General features: G+C 38.5%; 1 protein-coding gene across 7 annotated transcripts in view; it reads right to left on the bottom strand.

The window, feature by feature from the left end:
- Positions 1–3,106: 3,106 nt before the first annotated feature.
- The window catches only part of NAALADL2 (N-acetylated alpha-linked acidic dipeptidase like 2), a 423,667-nt gene continuing 403,191 nt past the window's right edge, over positions 3,107–23,582 (bottom strand). For all 7 annotated transcript variants that reach the window (XM_083868730.1, XM_083868733.1, XM_083868731.1 and 4 more), the window contains one exon: positions 3,107–11,270. In XM_083868730.1, the coding sequence (XP_083724856.1) occupies positions 11,072–11,270 (199 nt within the window). In that variant the 3' untranslated portion in view covers positions 3,107–11,071. The remainder of the gene's footprint in view (positions 11,271–23,582) is intronic.

Here is a 23,582-nt window from a genome sequence, read left to right as displayed (position 1 = left end):
GGTCTCCCAGCACAGTTCTGCATCTTCATTTCAGTTCAAGCAGTGATCTTTCACTCCAGGAAAAGCAGTGACACATGACATATGTGGAAACTTACATAATTTGACCATCTTTTATACACAGTCCCACACTGACAAACACCTGCCTGTCGCCCCAGCTGGAGATAAATCCACCCCTACGAATTCCTGCACTGAGGTTTTTCATTATTCAGAGGAAAAACACAGAATTAATGTTAGAAATGTCAACTTGTTTGTGGTAGATGCAGATGGCAATCTTCCTTTTTTTGTCCCTGTTTCTCTGGATGCCCTATTCCAGTCTGGAATATCACAGCTCATTTCTGATGGATATTATACATTTCAGTGTCTTAACAGCCACAGGGCAGTGACCTTCTCTCACATTATAACCTGCACATATCCATGCAGCTTGGACTGAGAGCAGTTTTTAAACCTAAGTTTCTCCCTGAGTGCTATGTAACAGTCTCCATAGGTTTATACTAGCAAAGCAAAAGCTCTTCTCACTCATTCTTACTCTTCAATATTGACACAATATTTATCCACTTTCTTTCACTCCAGATACTAGTTCTTAAACTTTCATTCCAAATTGCATAACCACATGAACACTTCTGCTGTTTTATATTTTATATTCCTTTTTAAGCTTTCATAACTCATTTCTGCCTATTCTTTTCCCCCTCATGCAGAAGACACACAGCTCTGATGGGGCACTGTGCTCGTCATCTTCCTCTCCCATCAGAGCTAGGGGACACAGGACACTGTATGAAACAAAGGAAAAGCAGGTAACTGTGCAAAGGAGCAGTCCAGTTTTAAGTTCAATGCTTGCTGTTAAAGCAACAAATGTTCAAAGGAAATAGGCATTGGCATGGCATTAGTTCTGATGTGTATTCTTTTTTGGGCAGGAAAACTAAGCCTGGACCCAAATGGGTAATTCCTTTCTGGCACAGCACTGACCTCACTCAAATACAGAGAAGAGTTGGAGGCAGTGACTAGAAACCTTACTGGACTCCTCTCCAAGTGAGATAGTCAAGCAGTGTCAGGAACACTTCCCTTTGTGTGAGCTGAGCTCCAGGCAGTGATCAGCCCTTCCCTTGATGTGAGCTGACAGCCCCAGAGGAGTGATCTGGTGTTCAACATGAGCTACAGCCCCAGCCTCTGCACCCAGAGCAGCCCCAGCAGCACACAGACACTGAACTAGGCAGAAATGAGGTCAATGGACTCTTCAAGGTCACTGTACTGAGAGAAATCTTTGCTTTGGTGCCTTTGGGCATCTGCATCAACAAAGGCTTCAAGGCTTTTTAAGTTATTTACACCCAGCTTACCTGGGATTATCCATTCCTGCTCTCACCTTTTGGAAGGAAATGGTGATCCAGTTTTAAGTAAGTATCCCAAAATCCATGTGGCTCCCAGCACCTCTCTCATCTGATGGCATGAACTGCTGGAGCTGGTCTGCAGTGCACTCAGAGCAGAGTCAGGGCTGGGCAAACAGGCACCAGAGTTGTCTGGGAGACAGCCAGTCCTCCATCCTGTTCTTCGTTTGGGAGAGAGCCAATCCTCCATCCTGCACTTCCAACACTGCCTCTCCCAGTGCCCTCCCAATTCTGGAACCTGGGACTTCCACCCCACTGCTGGTCCCACCAGAACCTGGCCAGAATCTGTTTCCACTCCCTTAGTGCTCATCAGCCAGGTGCAGAAACACTTCACTGTGACAGCATCAAATTATTCATTACTTCACTCTCCTGGTTACCCAACCTGCACTTCATGTAAAAAAAGCAAATGCCTTCATAATTACATGATCCTTCATATCTGAATCCCACATGGATCTCTGTGCTATGACTGGATGAGAAATGTATTTCCTAATGCCATAGCAATCTCAAGGTTAAAGAAATCAGTGAAAAAGATTGGATATATATAGCTCCATTCTCTTGGGAAATTCTCTGTTCTATACCAAGCCTGACTACTTGGAATACTTAGGTGTTAAATATGTTTTTTTAAAAAATTCCTGCTCAGATAGGTCTTTGGTGAGAGGATAACAGTCCCATCTCTTAATCAGAGGCAGAGAGGAAGATATTGGTACCCAGGAAAAAAAAAAAAATTCAATGCCATTCTTCATTAGTATTGACTTCCACAGATTTATCAGCAGGAATTGAGTATCAGGGATTTACCTAAAATTGCTGATGTACATGTGGCTTTTATTTTCATGGCACAGGTCTACAAGGCTTAAAGGAAACATATCCTGAAGGAATATTTTTTCACAAATTAGTCTTTAACATTACATGAGATATTCCAGTCAGAGCTGCACTTTATAGGGAGTTAATTTATCAAATGAGGTTAACTATCTAGCCATATTAACAAGGTATTCCTTTTACTTTTCCTTTCAATATGGTGAATGGAAAAGCAGTTTCAAAACAAAAATCCTACACAAATGGGAAATAAAAATTGGAAATACACATTCTTTTACAATGGCACTATTTTATTACACCTCTCAAGTTCATTGTAAGCACGTGAAAGCCTCCAAGCTCTCATGTAATATAAGCAAAAAATGGAATTCATATTTTCCTGAGCTAAAACCCACCTTATAATCTTTAGACCTCTGAACTACAGGAAAATGTAGTTTTCATCTCAATTTCATATAATCTGAATATTACATATAATCAAGATTTTCAGAATGGACTGGTTTCTTTCTTCAGGTAACAATGAGGCTGTTCAGTAGCTTTCTTTTATATATTTTAGGAGTCTCACCCTGAATACTGTGTATTTGACCCAAAGTCTCTGACTGGTTTTCAAAATCTGTGTTCTCAAAGAAATACAGGGACAATTCCTTCCCACCTGAAAGACCAATTACCTGAATATCTGACCTTTCTATATACCAGCACCAAAAAATGTGGAAATTCAAAATTTACCTGTCAGTAAATTATCCCATCCCAGCTTCTGAGGTTCTGTCTAGATTTTTTTTTTTCCTTCCTTTCCTTGTTGCTTCTTCCCATTATGCTTTAATGCCCTGGGATCTCCATTACTGAATCAGCAGCTTGAGAGGCATATGCTACAGCTTACTGGCAGAAGCAATTATAAATAAGAAAGAAAAGCAAACAAAAAAAAAAGGCAAATGAATATAATTCCAAGCCATTCAGTGCAATGTACATTATACACATCTTCATATTCCAGTTTAATTTCTGGCAACAATATAACCATGGATAAAAAACATTGTCTAACTCACTCTGCTTTCACAAAATGCCTCTTACTGAATTCCAGCCCACAGTGACTTCTGTACAAACACTCTCACAAACTCCAAAAATCATATTCAGAGGACAAACAAAATGTGCCTCTTAATCAAAGTGTGTAGAATCTACTTACATTAATGGCCAACGTTCTCTTTTTATTGCACTATGCTATAAAAATACAAATTGATACAAAGTAAACTAATTTTTGCAAATAAGCTGTTTTATTCAGACTCAACATTCTATAAAGTGTTATAAAAATCAACCTTTCATTGCACATTTCCACACAACATGATATTTATTGGTTTCCAGAAATCACTGCATCAAGTTTATATTATTTCATGGTCAAAAAACCAAAAAAAACACCCCAACACAACAACAAAAAAGAAAGTAGTTACTTAATATTCTGCATTGACTAGCTACTATTTTTTGGCAATGTGATTTTATGAGGTGAAAATGTAGAAGTAGATGGAATGACAGAGTCATCACTCAGGCGTCTCAAATTCTGTGTCAAGGCTTGATAAAGGTAACACAACTTGACAGCTGCTCTTTTGCATACAAAAGGCAGAAATACTTGCATATTCCATCTGAGTAGGTAAACTCTGAAAGATTCTACTGACTAAAAAAAATACTCAGCTTGTATTGAGCATGGACACTGATAACAGCACTTATTAATCTCACAGGTTCAGCAATGAGGACACACAATACATTAACACACACACCTGTGGATGGATGCAATGATAAAATCTGCCCTGAAACAGAAGAATGTTATTTTCCACACCTTGCTAAAACCCCCAAAAGTATCTGTTTCAAGTACCTTAACTTGTGCTTGCTCACACAGTTAAGATGCTTGGATGTGAAACATTCCCTGAATTCAATATAGTTCGTCTGGATAGGGAATCACATTCATTTTCTATTTGTCTCAGAATACCAAATCACACACAGTATGTGTGATAAGAGTATCTTGCATATTAACTCATGCAAACTGCAAATGGAAAACACAGGGAATTTGTGTTCATCTTATTTGCTTTGAGTATAAAATATTAAGGATCTCCTTATTTCCCCTCTAGTGGATTCATACACTACAAGGTGTTTCAGCTGCTGAGAACATGAAATGAGACTGCCTGGAAAAAAAACCAAGCAGTATTCAAAACTATTTCAGAATCCTCAGGCTGAAAACACCAAATGTTTGGGAAGTCCTTGCCAAGTATTTTATTTACTTTTTTTAAGGATAGGGGCATCAGCAGCTTCTGTAGCAAGTTCATCAAAAAAGTCAGACCCATCCACCTCTCATTGGGGTCACTCACACTGTTATCAGGACTGTGCTACACAAAAGCAAAGTGGGACATTAATTAAAAACTGGAAATGCACTGAGAGCTCGGATATACCCCCAATATTCCATGTACCTGTGCTAAGAGCACTTGGTACTGCACTGCTCTGTCACCAGCATGGTCAGGGGAGTACAGCCTCTAATGGGATTAAATTAACACATCTCTGCAAAACGCCTGAAAAAACATAAAAATTCTCCTTAATGAGTGCCTCAAAGCATCACATTGCACACCTATAGCACTGCATGGTAAAGGCAGTCACTCTAGTATATATCATATATAGTAACAGTCAGTAAAGAACCTTCTTCCAAAAACCACACTTTGAAATTCCATTCAATCCTATCAAATAATCCACGAGTGATCAGACAAGGTGGTGTTACACTGTCTGAACACTTGAGAATTGTTCCATAAACATTAAAGGCAGCACACATTTAAAAGAAAAGGAAAGACCAAGACTTCGTTTTCAAAGGCTTGCTGGAAAGTAAATCAGAGAGAAGCAGCTTAAATAAAGCCCTATTATTTTTAACCAAATGGATTAGGCAGATGAGGAAGCATATACTACATTTACACAGCAAAACTGCTGTTCCACGCCTTTATTCTGATTAAATTTCTTAAATTAAGTCCTTGTATCAATTCCAACCTGTGAAGTTTATAAAAGTATGTCTGCATTAATCCAGCATTTGTAATAGGTTTAAAGCTAATTCCAGATTATATCACTTGTACATACACATTCATAATTCTGCCCTCTGGGCTTACTTAACATTAACCAAGAGACTCCTCCCAATTGAAAAAAAAATACAATTTTGCTTGTAATAATCTATGCTGAGAGACTAAAGAAAATAGACTAAACAGAAATAATTCATTTTATGATACCGAATCTTTTGGGAAATTCCATGAATAGTGGCCAAATTCTGCTGACCTTGCCTCTGTGGAATAGTACCCTGGTAAGTAATTATGGTAAAGTCAACCCTGCTAAAAAAAAAAACAGTCCAGGAAGGTCAGTAAGACTGAGGGGCAACATTTTCTTTTTTGCAAATCCATGCAGGTGTACATTTTCTCCAGTTATGACAAATGTGTATGAGCAATAGTAGAAATACCCAGCAGCAGTGGGATTATAATTAGGAAAAACCCAAAGGCTTAACAGCACCACAGCTTTAGTAAACACACAGTCTAATTTAGATATTTTTAAAGCCTTTGCCTCCTATGAGTATTCATTATTCTTAGGCACTTCCTAGGCTCAAATGTGCATGTTTGAGTACAGGTTTGTGCATGTGGCTTTACTCTCTGTCATCCTCAATAATGTAAAACACTGTAGGACAGCATAATTACACACAGAGGTTTGGTATGTAGCCAACATGTAGAGAATGCTGGATGGTTCCTGCAAGGAAAGAAGAATTCCATGCTTAGATAGTGCCCGTTGTATTTTGTAGACAGGTAGTACCAATTCTGATTCTTTGTCTGTAATTTTTTATTCATCCAGCTTCAGAATTGGATTCAAATAAACTTCAAAAGTTTATTTCAAAACTTTCAAGATTATCACCTTTCTACACTTCTATTTCTGAGGGAATTTCCTGGTCCAGACATTAGAGAGAAAGAAGACAGGAAAAAAATCTGTTTCCATTCAGTCAAGTTATAACTGAAAACCTGCTGCTTGCATGTACTCAGAAGTGAATACTTTGAATTTAACAGATGATGTCTCCTTACACTTTATCCATTTGGATCTGAGAAGGACATTTCCACCACTTTGAGCTCTTTATTATGGTCAGCTGTACCAGGAATAATAATTTAAACTCGAGGGAGGTGAGCTGAGAACTGAATGGGGAACAAAAGGCATGACTGAGATCAGAGAGAGAAAAGAGAGGGATTAACTTGGTGGTTGGCAAATTAAAGGGGAGCTTAAGAAATGATAAGGAAATAGAATGGAGACAGAAAACCAGTGGGAATGGCTGAGAAAAAAAAGTGGTGAAGGATGGATTGCAAAAAGATGTGAGAGAAGGTGAATGCAGAGGATTGGAGAAGATGGTGTTAGAGGGAGAAAAAACAGCCAGATGGTTAAACCCACCCAAAACTATCACTGCATTGGTATCCAAGTAATTTTTATCATTATTATAACATGTAATAGACCACAAATATGTTTGTATTCTATATTTGACGCATTTACTTCTGCTGCTGGAGACCCTATCTCAAATTCCATAGATTCAGACTTCAAAAGACAACACCTCACTTTGTTTTGAACTTTGTTTTGAACACTAATAGGCTGTTTTCCAAACTCAGGCCTCTTGAAACAAAATTTTTTTTCCTATCACTCACTTTCCTGGGACTGGTGTGACACTGCTAAAATGTTATAGAGTGGAAAAGGGAAAGAACATCTCCCACACTGAATTTGTTTGCTGAGACAGCAGCACAGAGGTGCCCACCCCTGAGTGATACAGACGGCAGGGCCTGCCAGGGAAACCTGAACTGCTCCTTGGACAACACAGACCAGACATTTCTATAGCCTCTAACAGCTTTTAAAGCCAGAATAAGCCATACAATTACCTTGTCTTCCTGTCCCCTCAACACAAGCCACAGTGAGCCCCCAAAGTTTGGGTAAACTTAAAAAACTTGATAAAAAATTGATGCATTTATAGCTACACACGTGCTGATGGGTGATTTCCTTCCCTGCATTTCCTAAGGCATTTTTTGTTCTCCATCAGCTTCCTAAAGTATAGAGAAATGCCATGACTGGGGACAGGAACTGTACAAAAGGCCTCAAAAGATAAGGACATTAGTTTCTATGACTTAAAAAAGCCCAACTTTATGGCTTGAAGGAAAAACTCCTCATACAAACTTTCCAACACATTATACCTGTGAAATCCTAGGGATGGTGTCAGAGAGTTTTCACTAAATGAAATGATGGTTACCTTTTAAATGTTTGCAATTAAACAAATTAAAATAATTTAACAACTCAGAAATAGAAGGAGAAATTTGGAGGAGCTGTTTCCATGGAAGAATAAAACACTTTCCCTGTGAGGGTGACCATGCACAGGCACAGATTGCCCAGAGAGGCTGAGGAATCTCCATCCCTGGAAGGATTCAACAATAATCTGAACACAGCCCCTCCTGGGAGGCTGCTTTTAGCTGACCCTGCTCGGGCAGGGAGGTTGGAATAGATGACCTCCAGTGGTTCCTTCTGTAACACCTGAGATTTAACCTTTCCCCACCTACTGCTGCAAGAACTGAGCTCAGCTGCAGTGCCTCCTTTCACAGCTCTAGACTGAAATACTTTCCTAAAAGGTAAGTGAGGCAGTGCAAAGTGTTTGCTAATTTTTCTCACATAGTTATTTACATCTGTGTTTATGCAGATGTATTACATCACTACAAGTAAATTGAAGTTTGCACAACCTTTTGAAGACACAAGGCATTTGTATGTTTGCATATTCACAGAGGTACTATTTTTCTTGGATGATAAAAACAATTCACTGCCTTTTTTAAGGTTAGTACTCAAAATCCAGCTCCCATGTACTTTCTATTCATCTGACTTGATTGTACTTTAGCTTTTTTATGGACTCTTTAAAATACATACTAATAAAGCCTTATTGGCTTTTTATTATCAGCTGTCTCAACATACAAATATTGCAGGCTGCAGGGATTTTCTGGTCACTGTGAGCATGACTCTAGATTAAGCAGCAATCAATGCATTTGTTATACTGTCTCTGGCAATTGATGCCTCTGAAAAGCTAACACATTTTTAGTATCATTCAGGCAATTTGCAAACACACTTCTGCCTTTAAGGGTGCTCTGTTTGTTCCAGTACAACCCAGGAATGAAGTCAATTTGGGTAAGCTGCTATGATTTATTAACACCTTCCTTTAGCTGATGTTCCACACCTGGTTGGGCAAAAACTCTGTGTTAGAAGCACCCAGGTACTTAGGACCTTAACTTGCTATAAATTCCTTAAAGTCAATAGGTAGGATTTAAAAATCAATGGAAGGATATGGCTCAAAAGTGCTTTTTTTTTTTCAAAGCTATAATGGTACAAATATTATCACTGAGCACTCACTTATATGTAAGATCTGAACATTGAAATAAAAGCCTACAATCATCTGATTCATCTCACCAACAAGGACATCTGATTGTCTCTGGAATAGACAGACATTTACAATAGCAGTGCTTTTCTAGTGGAGTACTTTGGAGTCTGCTATTTTAGAAGTGGTTACAGAAGGACATCAGTGAGAAAACAAAATAAATATTTTATTTTGGAATTACAGGGTTGAGAAATCATCCATGAGGGATGTTGCTCCCACTTGATTTCACTGATTTTGCTGAGTACACTTTGGCTGGATTAGAGGTGGGTTTGGTGGAACATTCTAAGGATAAGGAAGCAGTTATTAAATTCACCTGGTAGAGTTAACAAAGTGTTAATCTCTCTTTTTTTTGGTCTCCTAATGGCACCTGACTCTTTATCATTTAATACCATTGAAAGCTCCACAGTGAAGCAGCACTCTAAAGAAATTATGTCACTCAATGAACTGCTAGAAGAGAAGACTCGTCCCTGTCGCTAACACAATTCAAGTGTAGGATGATACACAGTACCTCCCCAAGTGCCCAAAATAATCACACAATCCAAATGTGGATATTCCAACCACTTATATCTTACAGTAATAAAAACTATGCAAACAAGGGGGTGAACCTACATCATAAACAGTGTTACTCTCCAGAAGCCAAATTCTCTCTGGACTTAACAGAACTGTTTAGTCAGCATTAGCAAAAGAAACTCCATCAGCTTTTGCTGATCATATGCCACGGAAAGCTGGGAGATAATGATGTCTGAGTCCATGCAGAACAAATTCCCACTGCAGGGGCTGCTGTAACACAGCACAGCTTTGCCTCTGGCCAGGCCTGGGGGGCTTTTGCCCACTATTCAATCATAACTTGTGAAGAAAAGGAGCAAGAGCACAGCTGTGTGCACCCAGTCCTGGGCCATTGCTTGGAGAGACCCCTTTGCTAAGGACTTTGGAAACAGAAACCCAGGTCTGTAAACAGCTCATTTCTTGCTATGTGAACTTTAAAAAATTTTTCACCAAATTGTGCACTCAGAAATTTTCCTGAAGGCAATTTTTAAACATTAATACAGACACTTTTTTCCATTTTTATTGCGACCTGAAATGTTCCTGTAATGTTTACATGGCAAACTGAGTAACAACAACACATTTAACATTTCCATCAAATAAATTATATTTAAATTCTAAGGTATCAGTATAAAATTAATTATCTAAGCTCCAAACCTAGAATCATTTGAGATTGTAAAACCCAAAATAGGGCTTAACAATTTCAACTCTTTATATTATTAAGACCTGCAGTTCTCAAATGTGTATAGCATCCCTTCAGAGGACACTGAGATTACTTTGGCCAAGAGGCAATGGTGTGATTAGAGCCTTCTACCAATGGAAAAACAGATTTGCACTTTAGCTCTGCAATATGCTTCAGCAGCTTGTGCCTCCACACTTGAATTCCTGGTTCCACAGCAGGGAATGAATGTATGTTTTCCTTGTGCTTTTTTGACAACGATCCAGGTCCTATATGCCAGGCCTGATGGAATGATCCAGCCTGGAATAGCCGGAGGTGTGGCAGAGAGTGATGGAATCCCAAAACCTTTCCCAGGACTTGGAGGTCTTGCTTCTATTTAGAGCTCTCTGGGAATTTAGAGACCTTGAAGTGAGATGTTTTGGGAATGTTTGGTGAAAATTTGTAAGGCCTGTAGCCTTATAAAGACAAGGCAGTTCTTTCATTTAGCACAAACATTCAAAGCATTTCCGTCCGAGTGTAATTACTGATTCACACTTTTCAAATAATTTGAAATAATCACAAAAATTTCCTCTCCATGAAGCATTAGAGAAAACAACTCTTTATTTTCATACAGAAATGGAAGAATCAAAGTTTATCTGTATTGTCAGAACTGAGGTATTTATTGTTCCACAGGAGTAAAGGTGTTGGATTGCACCCGTAAAGGTGTTCTGTGCATTTCCACTCCGGTGCTGGATACCCATGGAAACACCACATCCTTCCACTACTTACTCTGAATGGAGTAAGGAAGAAGATGAGCTTGCTGAAAACATTAAGAAACTTGAGTCAGATGTTTCTGACAGAGGAAATCTCCCCTGGGTGCACACCTGGGGTGTCTCAGAACCTGGGCTTCAGCACATGGCAGGACGTGCTTGGTACTCCGCAAGATTGAGCTCTTGGTCATAAAAACATACTTTACATACAAAAATACAGCAGATGTCCTTCCAAAAATCACCTCTGAAGTGTTATTCCCTCTCTTTAGGTTTTATACATTCAGGAACAGACATTTGAGATATAGTGTGAACAGTGCAAAAATACTGTTTTACATTTCTTAAACCACATGTTGCAGTACCTTTAAGCGCCAGCTGAAGGAAAGGCTGAGCAACGTTTGATCCTCAGAGCAATTCTGGTCCAAGCTGAACTTTTGTTTAGCCAGTTGTAAACAAATGTCTTAGAATGCAGAGAATCCTCTCATTTCTTTCCAGCTAAGGTAGTCTCAAACACATCAAGTCCTGCTTTGAAGTAAACCTGAGCTGAACTGATGCTGCTCAGCACCGCTGACAAGGCTGCCTGAATGGTCTCATTTGACTGATGTAGTTTGCAGTGCTCCAGTGCCTCCAGCAATACTGAAAACTGGCTGGTTCTGTCATCCAGTCTGTAAAGAATATTTCTGAAAGAGAACAATGGGGAGAATGGTAAAATTTTGACTCCGAAACAATCCATCAGATGCCATCAAGAAACCCTGCAAGTATCAGCCACAGCTTACAGATGATACATATTATGCACAGTAAAGCTGACCCATGGCAGATTGAGAGACAATTGCATGTTTATTATGCCTCTATAAACTGAATCTGTTCACTGAACTGTGTGTACTTACATTGGAGCAGTTACTAAATTCATCAAACAAATCTCACATTCCTCTTTGACCATTCAAGATTTTATTCAAAAGCATGAGCCTAGACCTATCACACCCCTCATGAAGGATTTTGTGTCTCAGGTGAATTCCATTTATCGCCCTCTAAAAGGAGTTTGGTTATTGCTGTGAACTCTCAGCAAAAGTTTTGTTTTGTTTTTGTTTTTCCTATCTGCTTACATTATTTATTTCTCACTTCAGAGGTGAAATTCCAGCTGCATTGAAGCCAATGGAAAAACTCTCCTTGCCTTCAGCAGAGACTTTATTTCATCAATAATCCTTTGTGGTTTCAGAACAAGAGTAACCCATCTTTAATGTCCCATACCAGAGGAAAGAAACAGCACACACAGCTAAACCTGTATGAAACAAAATCTGTGTTTTCCAGTAATATCTGCAAAAAATTTTAATGGTTTATAGAGAAACAGATGTAAGAGTATTGTGTGATCCCTTGGAAATGTTCCTGTATGAGGCATGGAAAGCTCAAAATTCAAAGCTAGTTCAGTGATTTTAATGGGACTCTTTGAAGCAGGCTATAAATGTTATCCAAAAACAGGTGTAATCATTATACTAATTAGAGGAGCACATAAATATCATAAATCTCCACCCAGGAGCTCCTTTGATTGCAAACAGAAGTGAATGAAATTTGAAACAGGAAAGCTGCAGTGATTTGGTGCAGGACGTTATCCTCAAATAGAGGACAGGTGTTCAGGGCAGGGGAGAGGCTGTTTCATGGAGAACCCAGCAAGAAACAGGACAGCTCACACACCTTGTTAGTAACCTAATGGCAGGAAAGACCAGGCCAAATGGCAACTCCAAATTAGTAATAGAATGGCCAAGTTTATTTACAGAAGACAGATGAACATGAAAGTGCCTCTTATCATTCTATGAGTCACCCAACTGCAACTCTGCCTGGGAGAAAGGTAACAAAGCAGCCCAAGAAATGACAACACAGAACACCCACAACCTTTTGCCATGTTCTTCAGCTTTAAAAAATGTTTTGAATGAGAGGCCATTTTTCCCCCAAAGATATAACTCCTGTCCTTATAAAGCAATTCTTCTGTCTGTGTTTTTACCCCCCAATATTGGGTGTACATCCAAACCCAGCAGTGTGCAGAAGGCATGATGAGGTTTTCATCCCCTGACAGCAATACATCCAGACACTTCAAGGGGTCTGCAGTGCAATGCACTGGAGATCTAAACAGAGGAGGGAGAGGGTTTGAATCCCACACTGCAGCAGAAAGACAGTTTAAACAATAGGTCATCACTGACAGAGACCATTCGGACAGGAACAGGTTAGGAGTACCTGCAAGAACAGCTCAGTGGGGACAGAAAGCCCCACCAAGAGGGCAGGAACAGGCAGATGTGGGAATAACTTCCTCAGCAGCCACAGGACAACTCCCTGTTCCCTAACCATGGTGCAGCTCATACTCAAAGGAGACTCAAGTTATCTCATGGACTGTCCCAAAGCAGTCTCTGTGATACAGTAAATGAGTGTATGTGAGAACCAGATAAACTCTTGGTTGGTTGGTTTTTAAGGACAGGCTGTGCTATGGGAAACACTGCATTTTTCAAACAGGGACTGATTTTTCTGCCTCAGTTCAGGGACTCCTGCTGAGATCAGTGCAAGGAGTACCAGTCTTTTGAAGAGCTCTCCTCTATAGTTCCTGTAGTTCACAGGGAGAAAGGAGCCTCCTCACAGCCCCTCAAACACCTCCAACAGCAAGGCCAGTGCTAGAGATAATCACATTTCTTTCTACCCTCAGGAGAGATCAGGTTGCTGGTGGCTGGGAGAGTTTGACTGAGCTGGAATTCTACTCCAAATGCCTACAACACTGGTGATGCCCTGATCTGTGTTGGGATCCTTCTATTCCTTTAAGTCAACTCATAAAAACATCTTAAAACAGCAACCACACACTTAGACAAAGCAACACTGACTCAGACTGCCTCAGATTACCCTAAATAGAGGATGGTCTGAACATTGGAACATTTGGGGGCTGCTGAGACAATGTTGGTGGTGGATAGGAACAGACCTCACATCCCATCATCAAATGTGCTCTGAACAAGGCACACAAGCTAAACAAGATGGTTTACCCCAACCCTAATAAGGATGTTTAATACAATTTAAATCTACTGCTGTAATTTTGGAACCACTGGTGATTCCACAGTAAATACACAGGCATGTGAGCCAAGTGAAAGCAAGTATTGCTAGTCCACCCCACCTGAATGGAGGGCACATTAGTGTCTGATGAGAGCTTAGCTGTTTGATGAATGAGACAAGCAGTCTACTGTCTTAATTTTAAAATAGTATCTTAACTTCTGAAATAATGACATGACTTCAGAATAGCTGATTACATAGTATAACAGAATCTCATTTATATTTTTATGTACGCAAATAATAATAAGTAACATAACACAGCATCTGTTTTTTTCAGATTTTCTGCTAGGAGTTCTCACTGGGATCTTGTATTTTCCAATTACTTATCTTTGCTTGGCAAGCCATGCCACCCCTTTGTTGCATAGAATGATTTCTCTCTTTATGCATGTTCATGAGAGTCAATTTATACAAGTTTACTTCTTATCTCTGTTGAAGCTTCATCAAATGAAAAAAATGGTCAGTTCAGTTTATTACTTCCAAGCCTTTACAAGTCAGAAAAGTGTTTTCATTAACGATTACACAGGGACTGAAAAATAAACCCCAGCCATTTCACTGACACAAGGTATCACCATGTGCCCACAACATGCAGAATGATAGCAAGAGACTTTAATTTACACTGTGAAATTCAATTACTTAAACATTCCTGAACACAAATTGGTTTTGTAGCCTACACCCTTAAAACAACAATTCCAGCCTCTGGCCTAATTGCTTAAGTATCTACCTTCATCTTCAACTATTTTATCTTATAAATATAATTCACACAGTCAGCCTGACCCCCACAAAACAAAAAGACACTCCTAAACAGAAAACTGCAATACATTATTGATGACAGTGATGAAATTACAACACACATCATTCATCCTAATGGGCTTGTTACTATGACACATCCCAGTGACCTGAAAAGTGTAACACTGAGGTAGGAAACCTAATTAATAACTTCAGGCAGTATTGCTGAAAGAGATAAAAAGGCTACAAAGAAAACAAACAGCCACAACAAAGTAAAGAAACTATAAACAGAGCCTCTTCTATAACTTTTCTAAGTCCTTGGCAGGCCTAGGAACATGAGCATTCCTGATCAAAATAATGCCATTAAACCCTGTTCTACATAACCACAAAGAAGGAGGTGCTGCCACACCCACCAGACCAGAAGGAATTTGACAAATTCTTGAATGAGAGATCACACTAGAAATTTACTGACTATAACACAACTTCAATATTAGAGCAACTGGACAGTACAAGATGAAACAAGATTACCTCATTATTCTTGTCACGAAAAACGATTTTTTAGCTTACAAGAAAATTTTGTCTGCAGGTAGTGTACAACATAAGATGAATTATTCAAGCACTTACAAACAGACTCCCATCTAACAGCCCACGTTTGAGATTTTGAAAAGCAATTATTAAATCATTAGGACATGATGGTAAGTCTACTGTCCCACATGAAAATGAGTGCAGGTTTTCTCTGTGGAATCATAGTAAAATTGTTTAGAGATAAATGCTGAGGGCAGTCTCTGTCTATTCCAGTTATAACACAATGTGCTATGACTTCAGCATCCTCACAAACTCAATTTTATAATTTCTCTGAATTGTTTTTTTTTTCTTGTACTCTCCAAGGGAAAAAGAAAAAAAAACAAACCAAAATCACACCAGAAAAAGGATTCTCTGAATTTCCTTTTCCCCTGATACTGTTCAATTTTGAATGCACTTTTCTTACATTTAGGAGTCTGTTTTGATTCACGTTTGTAAGACAAAAAATATGATTACTTTGGTAAATAAGTAAATGCACTCTAATAACAATATTTACATGTTGAGACTTCCAGTTCCATACAGTGGTTATTCATTGTAGGACACAAAAATATCACAAAATCTTCTCAGGAAACAGCACAATGGGATTTATACTGGTTTCTTTACACAAGTTTGCACCTCAGAAAATTTTGCAGCGAACATGCATAAAGTTTCCTTTCTTTCCCTGAGATCCTCATCCTTTGATCTCCAATGGTTCTTCTCCTTTCGTCTCTATCTTTTTAAAACCTTTTTGACACCCACATAGAGTTTTGTTATCTTACCTATTTTATTTCCCAGCAGCATTGTGGCAGAAGGTTTATAATTATAAAATTACAGCTGCTGGCCATGTAAGATTAGCTTTTATCAGGAGGAAATACATGCCCTGGTGAAGTGTCATTACACGTCATTAGAGCTGATCCAGAGGAACCCCCTTTTTCTTTGTTGTTTTCCAACAATTCTTGTTCCCTGTAGGACTGAACACTGGGAATCACCAGCTCTGGGGCCAGGGGATGGGACAATGTTGCCCTGATTTTTCTTGCTTTCAAGTGTTTGAATCTTCGCAGCATGATTCTCATGGAGCTTGATATAAACTATATGTATTTTCAGAAATTATCTAAGTGTTTTGCATAGTTCTTCTCTGAGAGGAGAACATGACGGATGGTCAGAGTGACCAATTATGTCCATGAGGTCGCAACCTTCTTGGCCAATCCTGGCCTTCTGTAAAAAGTGCATATAAGTTGATGGAGTCAGAAAAATAAAGAAGCTTTCCATGTCTGACCTGCTCCTGCCTGCTGTCCTCTGTGTGGGTCTGCACCCACATCACAACTGTGACCTCTTCGTGTCTGGACTACAGGACAACACATACATGGCCAGGGAATTCGGGGATGTGGCATCCAACCACTCCTTCACTGCCCTAAGTCCCCACAAACCCAGCATGACACCTTTAAGGATCCTCTGTTTGGAGTATGTTGTTCCTAACTTTTGTTTCCTACACATCCTCTCCTTTTTCAAAGAGCCTTCCCTCAGTGCCCTCCTTACAGGCTGCAAATGGTTCTACCAATACATATTCCAAAAAGTGACAGATTTAAAATCATGCACACTCAGAGGTGAGTGTCTGCCTGAAAGGGATGTGTTTGCATGTTATCAGCAGTTGATAAGCTGCAGGTAATCGAGATATCAATCCCAAATAAAGTCTAACCAACTCAAAGGCATTTCAAAGGCATTGTTATATGACAGTGGTAAACCAGATAAATTCTCTCCCTGCTAGATACAAATTTATCTTGTATAAAAGACAGGCATTAGACAGGCACCTCTAATTGAGTCAATTATAGCAAATGGAGGTTGTGGTAAGTGTGCATGGACAGGATCCTGTTGGGACATGGGACCACAAGGAGGTAATTATTCCAGGTATGAGCACATTTCTGAGAGGTCAGTTTTAAATAGGACTTCTTTCAAAAATTAATCCTGATTTTGGCAGCTCTGTGAAGTGTCTTGGCTTGACTGCCTGCCAAATAAACAAAGGGAAAAAGAGAAGCCAAACAAGAAGAGCAGTGGGTTACAAGATACATTATCTTTATTTCCCTACAGTTCTCTTTGATTACAGTACTTCTTGAAGGTAAGGGATGCACTGTCCTGAAAAACTCTAATCCCTCACTGAAGGATCACTAAAGCCTAACCTAACCCTAACTCTAGCCTAAACTTCAACTTGATGCACCTTGGCAACTTTAAATCTTTGTGAGGGCCTTGGGTGCACCAGTCCCAGATTCCAAAGCACATGTACAAGCACCCAGAATCCCAACAAGAAAGCAAAAAATCTATTAAAGAATTTAAGCCAAGAAAAGTTGCTTGAGGAATTTTTTATGACCAAAACTCAATATTCACAGAAAATATTCACTTTCATTTCTGTTCTGAAAGATGTACAAGGAAGGAATTCTTTTGATAGTTAAATATTTTCTGCCAACAGGAAAGATTGATGCAAAGTAAAGGTGACAATGCTGAGCTTGATTTTCTGATAACAGGACGGTGTTCTGCAATGGCTGAGGAAAAAATTAAATACTGCCTCTATGACAACCTGTAGCCAAACTTTGTCACTTTTGTAAAATAAACAGTAATTACATCACTTCCTAATTTTTGTGACTTTTGATAGCAAACAGTGTCTAGTATAATATATAATAGCCATGAATAAATGGAAGCTGCCAACTTGAGGCAAGTAGCAGAACATAAGAGGACTGATGTTCTGGAACAGCTTCAAATAAGAATAATGGAGCTAAGGAACCTGACCAGCTTAAAGACTGAGCTTGAGTAAAATCAGGCTGCAATGAAGTATCTTTTTGCCAGTGCTGAACATTAACATTACCATGCACTCACAGTTTTGTCCTGGTGAAAATTTGCTGAGTTTAGGAGCTGATTTCTTTTTTGCTTTGGAGTAAACAAGATCAGTAGGTAAGGAGAATCCACTCTACAGCTTCAATAGCAGAGAACGACTTCACAGAAGTGAAATCAAAAAATACAAATAGGATGCATTTGTTCTTCAGAAGTTGCAAGTCACTAATTATCCCTACTCAATAGCAGTCCTCTAATTAGGCATTATTTTCTCTAGGGTTTTACAGAAATCAATTAAGCAACTTTATGTAGAAATTCCTAAAGAAGCCACAGAACCCACTATCAGAGTCTTTGCCAATCCTGTACGCAGCTGATGAGAGAATGATGTATACCCCATGGAGATGTAAAAATTCCTTGAAAATCCACCAGTAGCTTTTCTGTGGTTCCTCAGAACAAGGACTTACATTTATACTTAAAAGAGTGATGATGCATTGAACAAAAATTGATGTAACTGTCTTTTAAAATGTTATTTGCTGGCAGCAACTGGTATGAAATATTCTTTGTTAAATTTCAAATAATGTAGCTGTTGGTAACAAATGTAAGCATGTTGTTCTTTGAATGATTTATGCTACACTTGCTCTTCAAGTGAAAGAAACATATGCTTGTGTGGATAATTTGGAGGAAACTATCTGTCTTTTAAGGATGTCTCAGTCTGGAACACTCCAATTCAAAGCAGATGTGCTACTATTTTGAAGAACTTGAGGGAAGTGAATTAATAAAATTATTTCCAAATGGCTCACAGCTGACGGTCTGATGGCTTCATAGGGCTTTTTATTTAGAAATCATGTAAAACATCCTTTTCCTAAGGAGGAATCCCATTCCTAAACAAAGCAGCACGAAGTGTCCAGTGCTTAATGCAGGAAACTGGTTTGACCTTGATCTCCAGTTCTGATCCTCACCCTAAATAACTCCGTGCCACGTCACATCAGACCATTATCACAGGTCATTATCATCAGAGTTAACGAGGGATAAAAGATTATCTCATAATACATCTTTAAAGAAATGCCTCAAGTTACATCATTATTACCTTCAGTGGCAGGTACACACACAAAATTAACGCCACTTTTAAGTCCCAGTTAAGGTAATTTTCCTGTCAATGATCTCATCAACATATTTCTAAGCTCTATTGCCTGGGTAATATGTTAGTGGGGAAATTTTGCATATTAACTATTATCCAATGAATTCCATTTATTTTTGTACTATATTCAAGCAGTGTTCTTGGCTAATATTTCAACCATACACAAGTGGTTCTCATCTGTCATGATCAAAAATGTGGATTCATATGTTTCTTGGATCTAAAAAATGTTACCAGTTCTACTGCTTATAATGAAGATAATGTATAAAATACTAAGTTTCTGCCATACGTAATAAATGATTCACAATCTAATACTTTGTACAGCTTCCTGAGATCACAGTAGATTTTTTCTTTTCTGGAACTAAATATTCTTGCCCTATTTAGCACCATAAGTGCAGACCAAGCAAGATCTGCCAGCAAGGGACACGGAGTGGAGCTGCATCCTAACCACAAGTCTTGCTGGAGGTTGGCATGAGAGCTCTGCACTGAGCTCACACAACAGCTGTGACAGGGCTTTTACAGTCAGCAAAACAACTGCTGTGCAATGGGCTAAAACATCCACTAAGGACACATATTAAAATAAATGTCATGGGTTTTTTAAAAAAAAACCCAACTTTTTTTTTTTTTTTTTTTTTTTTTGGCAAGGCCAAGACCATGCACATTTGTGGGAATCATGAGGAATATTATTTCCCGGACACGTTCTTGTCTTCAGGATATTTAATGCTGGGTTAGATTACAATACAATAATATTTACTGGATCACAAACATAATGGGTCTGATGTATTGTACAAAGAGAACTCTGCAAGTATACAAATCAACCTAATTAAAAAGATGGAAGAAAATGCATGAGAAGAACATAGAGGAAAAATAAATGAATCTATGTAAAAGCAGGTTTCCCTTCATATCAGGGAAGTGAGAAATCTGTTCTCAAGCCATGACATAATCCCTGATTACAGAGGTTTTCTGCTTTTGCAGGTGTAATGAAAAGATTTTCATGTTCCCTGTTTAAATAAGCTTTAAAGTCTGCCATAATTACAGCTCTGCAGATGGCTAGTTCAGTAGTATTTATGCAGCAAATGCTCTTTAAATAGTAAAAATTTACAAGACAACAAATACAGTCATTAATTTGTGGCCGTTACATGTATTGGTGATTCCAAAGGAAGAAACATCTCAATTGCCACTCAGATGGATCAGGTGTTTTGAGAGTGACTATCACCCACTTTATTGCATCTCCTCAGCATTAAGAAAGGGCATAATTCAGCATCATTATCAGTGATGAGAAAAATAATAACCATAGCAGGAATTTGTAAGAGCATTATCAGCCTAGTAAATGCTACTGGTGTGTGCCAGGATAAATGTGCTGCTCCACACTTACAATTGCAAAAGCCACAATCACACTGCTCAAACACTGTAAAGTTCAAAGGAATAAGGCAGAAGAAAATGGAGAGGCATTTTGAGTGTAAAAAATACAATTGGACAAATGGTTATCAGAGAGAAGGGAGCTGAACAACAACTGCAGAACTGAGAAACACCAGAGAAGGATTAGACAGGGAAACAAGTAATGCCACTGTTCATAACTCCATTTACAAGCCGTTAAAAATCACAGAAGAAAAGGAGTTGCAAGTTTTGAAAGATGCAAAATATGGGGGTCAAAAGTCAGGTAGGAAATCATTGCTGTGTCGGAAGACAAAAATTCATTTATTCTGACTGAATGGCAAAATCTGAGGTACACTATTCTACAACCAGCACACAATTCTTTCCTTCTCCCCCAACATAATTCTAGCATTGTATTTACAAATTGCACATGGCAGATAATAGAGACAGAACATTATCTACTGCTGCCAGTGAAAGATGAATTATTGCAGTATTTCCCCCACTAAGGAGCATCGACACCGTATCAAATCACTCTGCTCCACATAATACAAAGCAGAACAATAAAAATACTCCATGCATTTGGTTCAGGTCGGTCAAGAAACACCTCAAATATTACTACAAAGGAGACAGGAATGTTTTCTACTTGAAGTCATAAATGAACAATTCAAAATGAAAAAACAAATCTCCAGAGTTTATACAATGAGACAGAACTACTGTCTTCAGTAGAAACTCTGGGCTAAGGTTTTGTTTTATTTTGCAGGTGACATTGCACTCCATGTTTACCCACGTTACTGTTTAAGATTAGCAGGATATTTGCATCTTTAATGCTTGTCCTCTGTAAATCCAGTGAGCAGCTTGTTTACACATGGAGATATAATAAAGTCTTTAATTCTCCTACTAAACATATCTCTAGAAACTTGACTCTTGGGGCATGTGTGTTTTGAAACCTGAGAATCTGCTGCAGTTTACCAGCAAAGCAGAAATAAATCCTGTAGAATATACACATTGAATACACATGTCAGGAATGTACATAACGAATCTCAATCTGAAAGGAAAATATTTGTTCTGGTGAACAACACACACTTGAGTGGCACGAGTTCAGCAGGAAAGTCTTTTTTGAATTGTACTAAAAACACCTTTTGATTGTTCTTTCATTTCATTATGTCAGATTCAGGGTGCACAATTTATCTTTGCTTACTGCCAGTGTTTTGTTCAGTGCATTAAAATGCAGCCATTTGTTGTAATTCTTTAGCCCAATGAAGTGTTAATGTCACACTTGGATATCCGTGATGAAAAGAAGCAAAATGAAGAAGTTTAACTGGTACAAATGAGCAATAAAAACTGCTGGAGGTCTTTGCTGAAGACACAGATTGCTTTCAAAATCCTTGCTTTTCACCTACTTACTACTCAATTCACTCAATTACATCTATTAGACAAAGCACAATCACTCCTGTAACAATTCCATAAATAGTGGTGGCAGATGCATACAGCCTTAATGGAGAGGATAAACTTGCCATGCTAAGATGAAACTTTTAAAAGAAAGATTTTACACAGGTTGACTTTGATTTTTTTTATAAAACTGCTAAAAGAACTGTCAGTCAGGACATAACTGATCCTTAGAAAAGGGTCCATTAAGAAAAAAATGCACCTAACTGGAGCAGAAATGACAGCCTGAGCCCTTGTACACCTCTTTTTGGCTTTAATTTTAAATAAATACATAAATGAAGGCACAAACTATGATTTTAATAACTCTTCTGGGTTTGAAAATTTAGGGGGAGCATCCCAGAGAATTCTAGGAAATCCTGCAAACTTACTACTGGATCCATCTGGTATCAACAGCACCCATCCTATCTGAAAATCAGACCTGGACAGGAAGAAATGTGAAACTTCCACTGAGACTGCAGATCTCCCTGCACCGAGTGTGCCATACCTGATACTCCATGAAATTTACTTTATTACCTCATTTTTTTCCAATATTCCTGTGCATTGAAGAGCTCTGCCTTTCAACACAGGGGGAGGCTCTCTGTGAGTACCTAAGGAGTGCACACACACACCTGACAGATGGATCAGCAAGTGTAAGAAGTACAAAAAAAATACACAAGGAACAGGGAGAAACCTCTCACTGAGCCCACACAAGCACAAGATTTGAACTCAGGATTTATGAAATGAACACCAAGAAGATCCACACTGTCCTGCTATCCCTGACATTGGTGTCAGTGTTTTGGTTGGTATTTCTGTAGAGAGAAAAGAATGCAAAAGCATTGACATGTTCAGTATTTATGGGATATTTTATGGCTCTGGTGAGGTTGATCATCTCATGGAGAGGACAATATGCTTGAAATTTTTTCCCCCCTTGTACAGTGCCAAAAGTAACAAAGCCTCTGGTCTTACATTAACCTTGTAGATGCCACTGCTGTGTAATTTATGATTATTACCTTTAGTAGCAAAATCTGATAATCAGAAAATACACAGGAATGTTCCACACAAATATACATTGCAAGAGTTGAAAGCAAGAAATGGCTAAAGGTAAGAAACAAATGGATTTCTACTGATTATTCCATTAAAATAATGACAGATTATAAATCCAAATAATTATCAGCATTATGATTATGCTACGAGAAACAAAGAGAGATAAATGAAAAAATACCAACAGCAATCCTGTTTTATTCCTAGACATTTATTCTGGAAATAGAAAATCTACCCAGGGTTACCACTGGGAATCAAAGAAATATTTCAGATACAATAAAACTCAGCAATTTTCTCCTAACCCCAAATCAAGTCCCAGGGTAACTTTTGCAAAGCAGGATATTCCTCAACCTATTATTTTTCATTCTGCCTAAATTTCTGGATAAGACTAAAATACCCTGATTAAAGCTGTACTTGTGTATTTGCAGCTCAGCTGGAAATAGAGATCATGGGGAACATGTGCTGCTGTCGAATTTGCAGTTCAGTGTCAGGAAGTTCAGGGAAGAGGGATGAGCATCAAAACTACAGCATTCACTGTATTGAACAACCTGCCAATGTCTATCATGATTACTTTAATTTAGTCAAATATCCTAATATAATTATTTTAAAAAATCTGTAATTTTAATTCTGCTAGTAAATTTGATTGTATTACTTCTCATTGTAGATGTGTAATGTATCAATTATGCTCAGATATTCCCCTATGACATTGACTAGATTGAGGCATTTATTTTTTTTAAGTACCTAAATACAGTGAGAGACTACAGCTATGGGAATGTGTGTGCAAAGTAGAAAAAAAAAATATATGAAAGATGTATCAGTTCCCCTGTAGTGG

Source organism: Zosterops lateralis, assembly GCF_965231275.1.
Source record: "Zosterops lateralis genome assembly, chromosome: 10".
NCBI lineage: Eukaryota > Metazoa > Chordata > Aves > Passeriformes > Zosteropidae > Zosterops > Zosterops lateralis.
The sequence above is the reverse complement of the archived record's forward strand: the minus strand, read 5'-3'. Positions and strand labels throughout refer to the sequence as shown.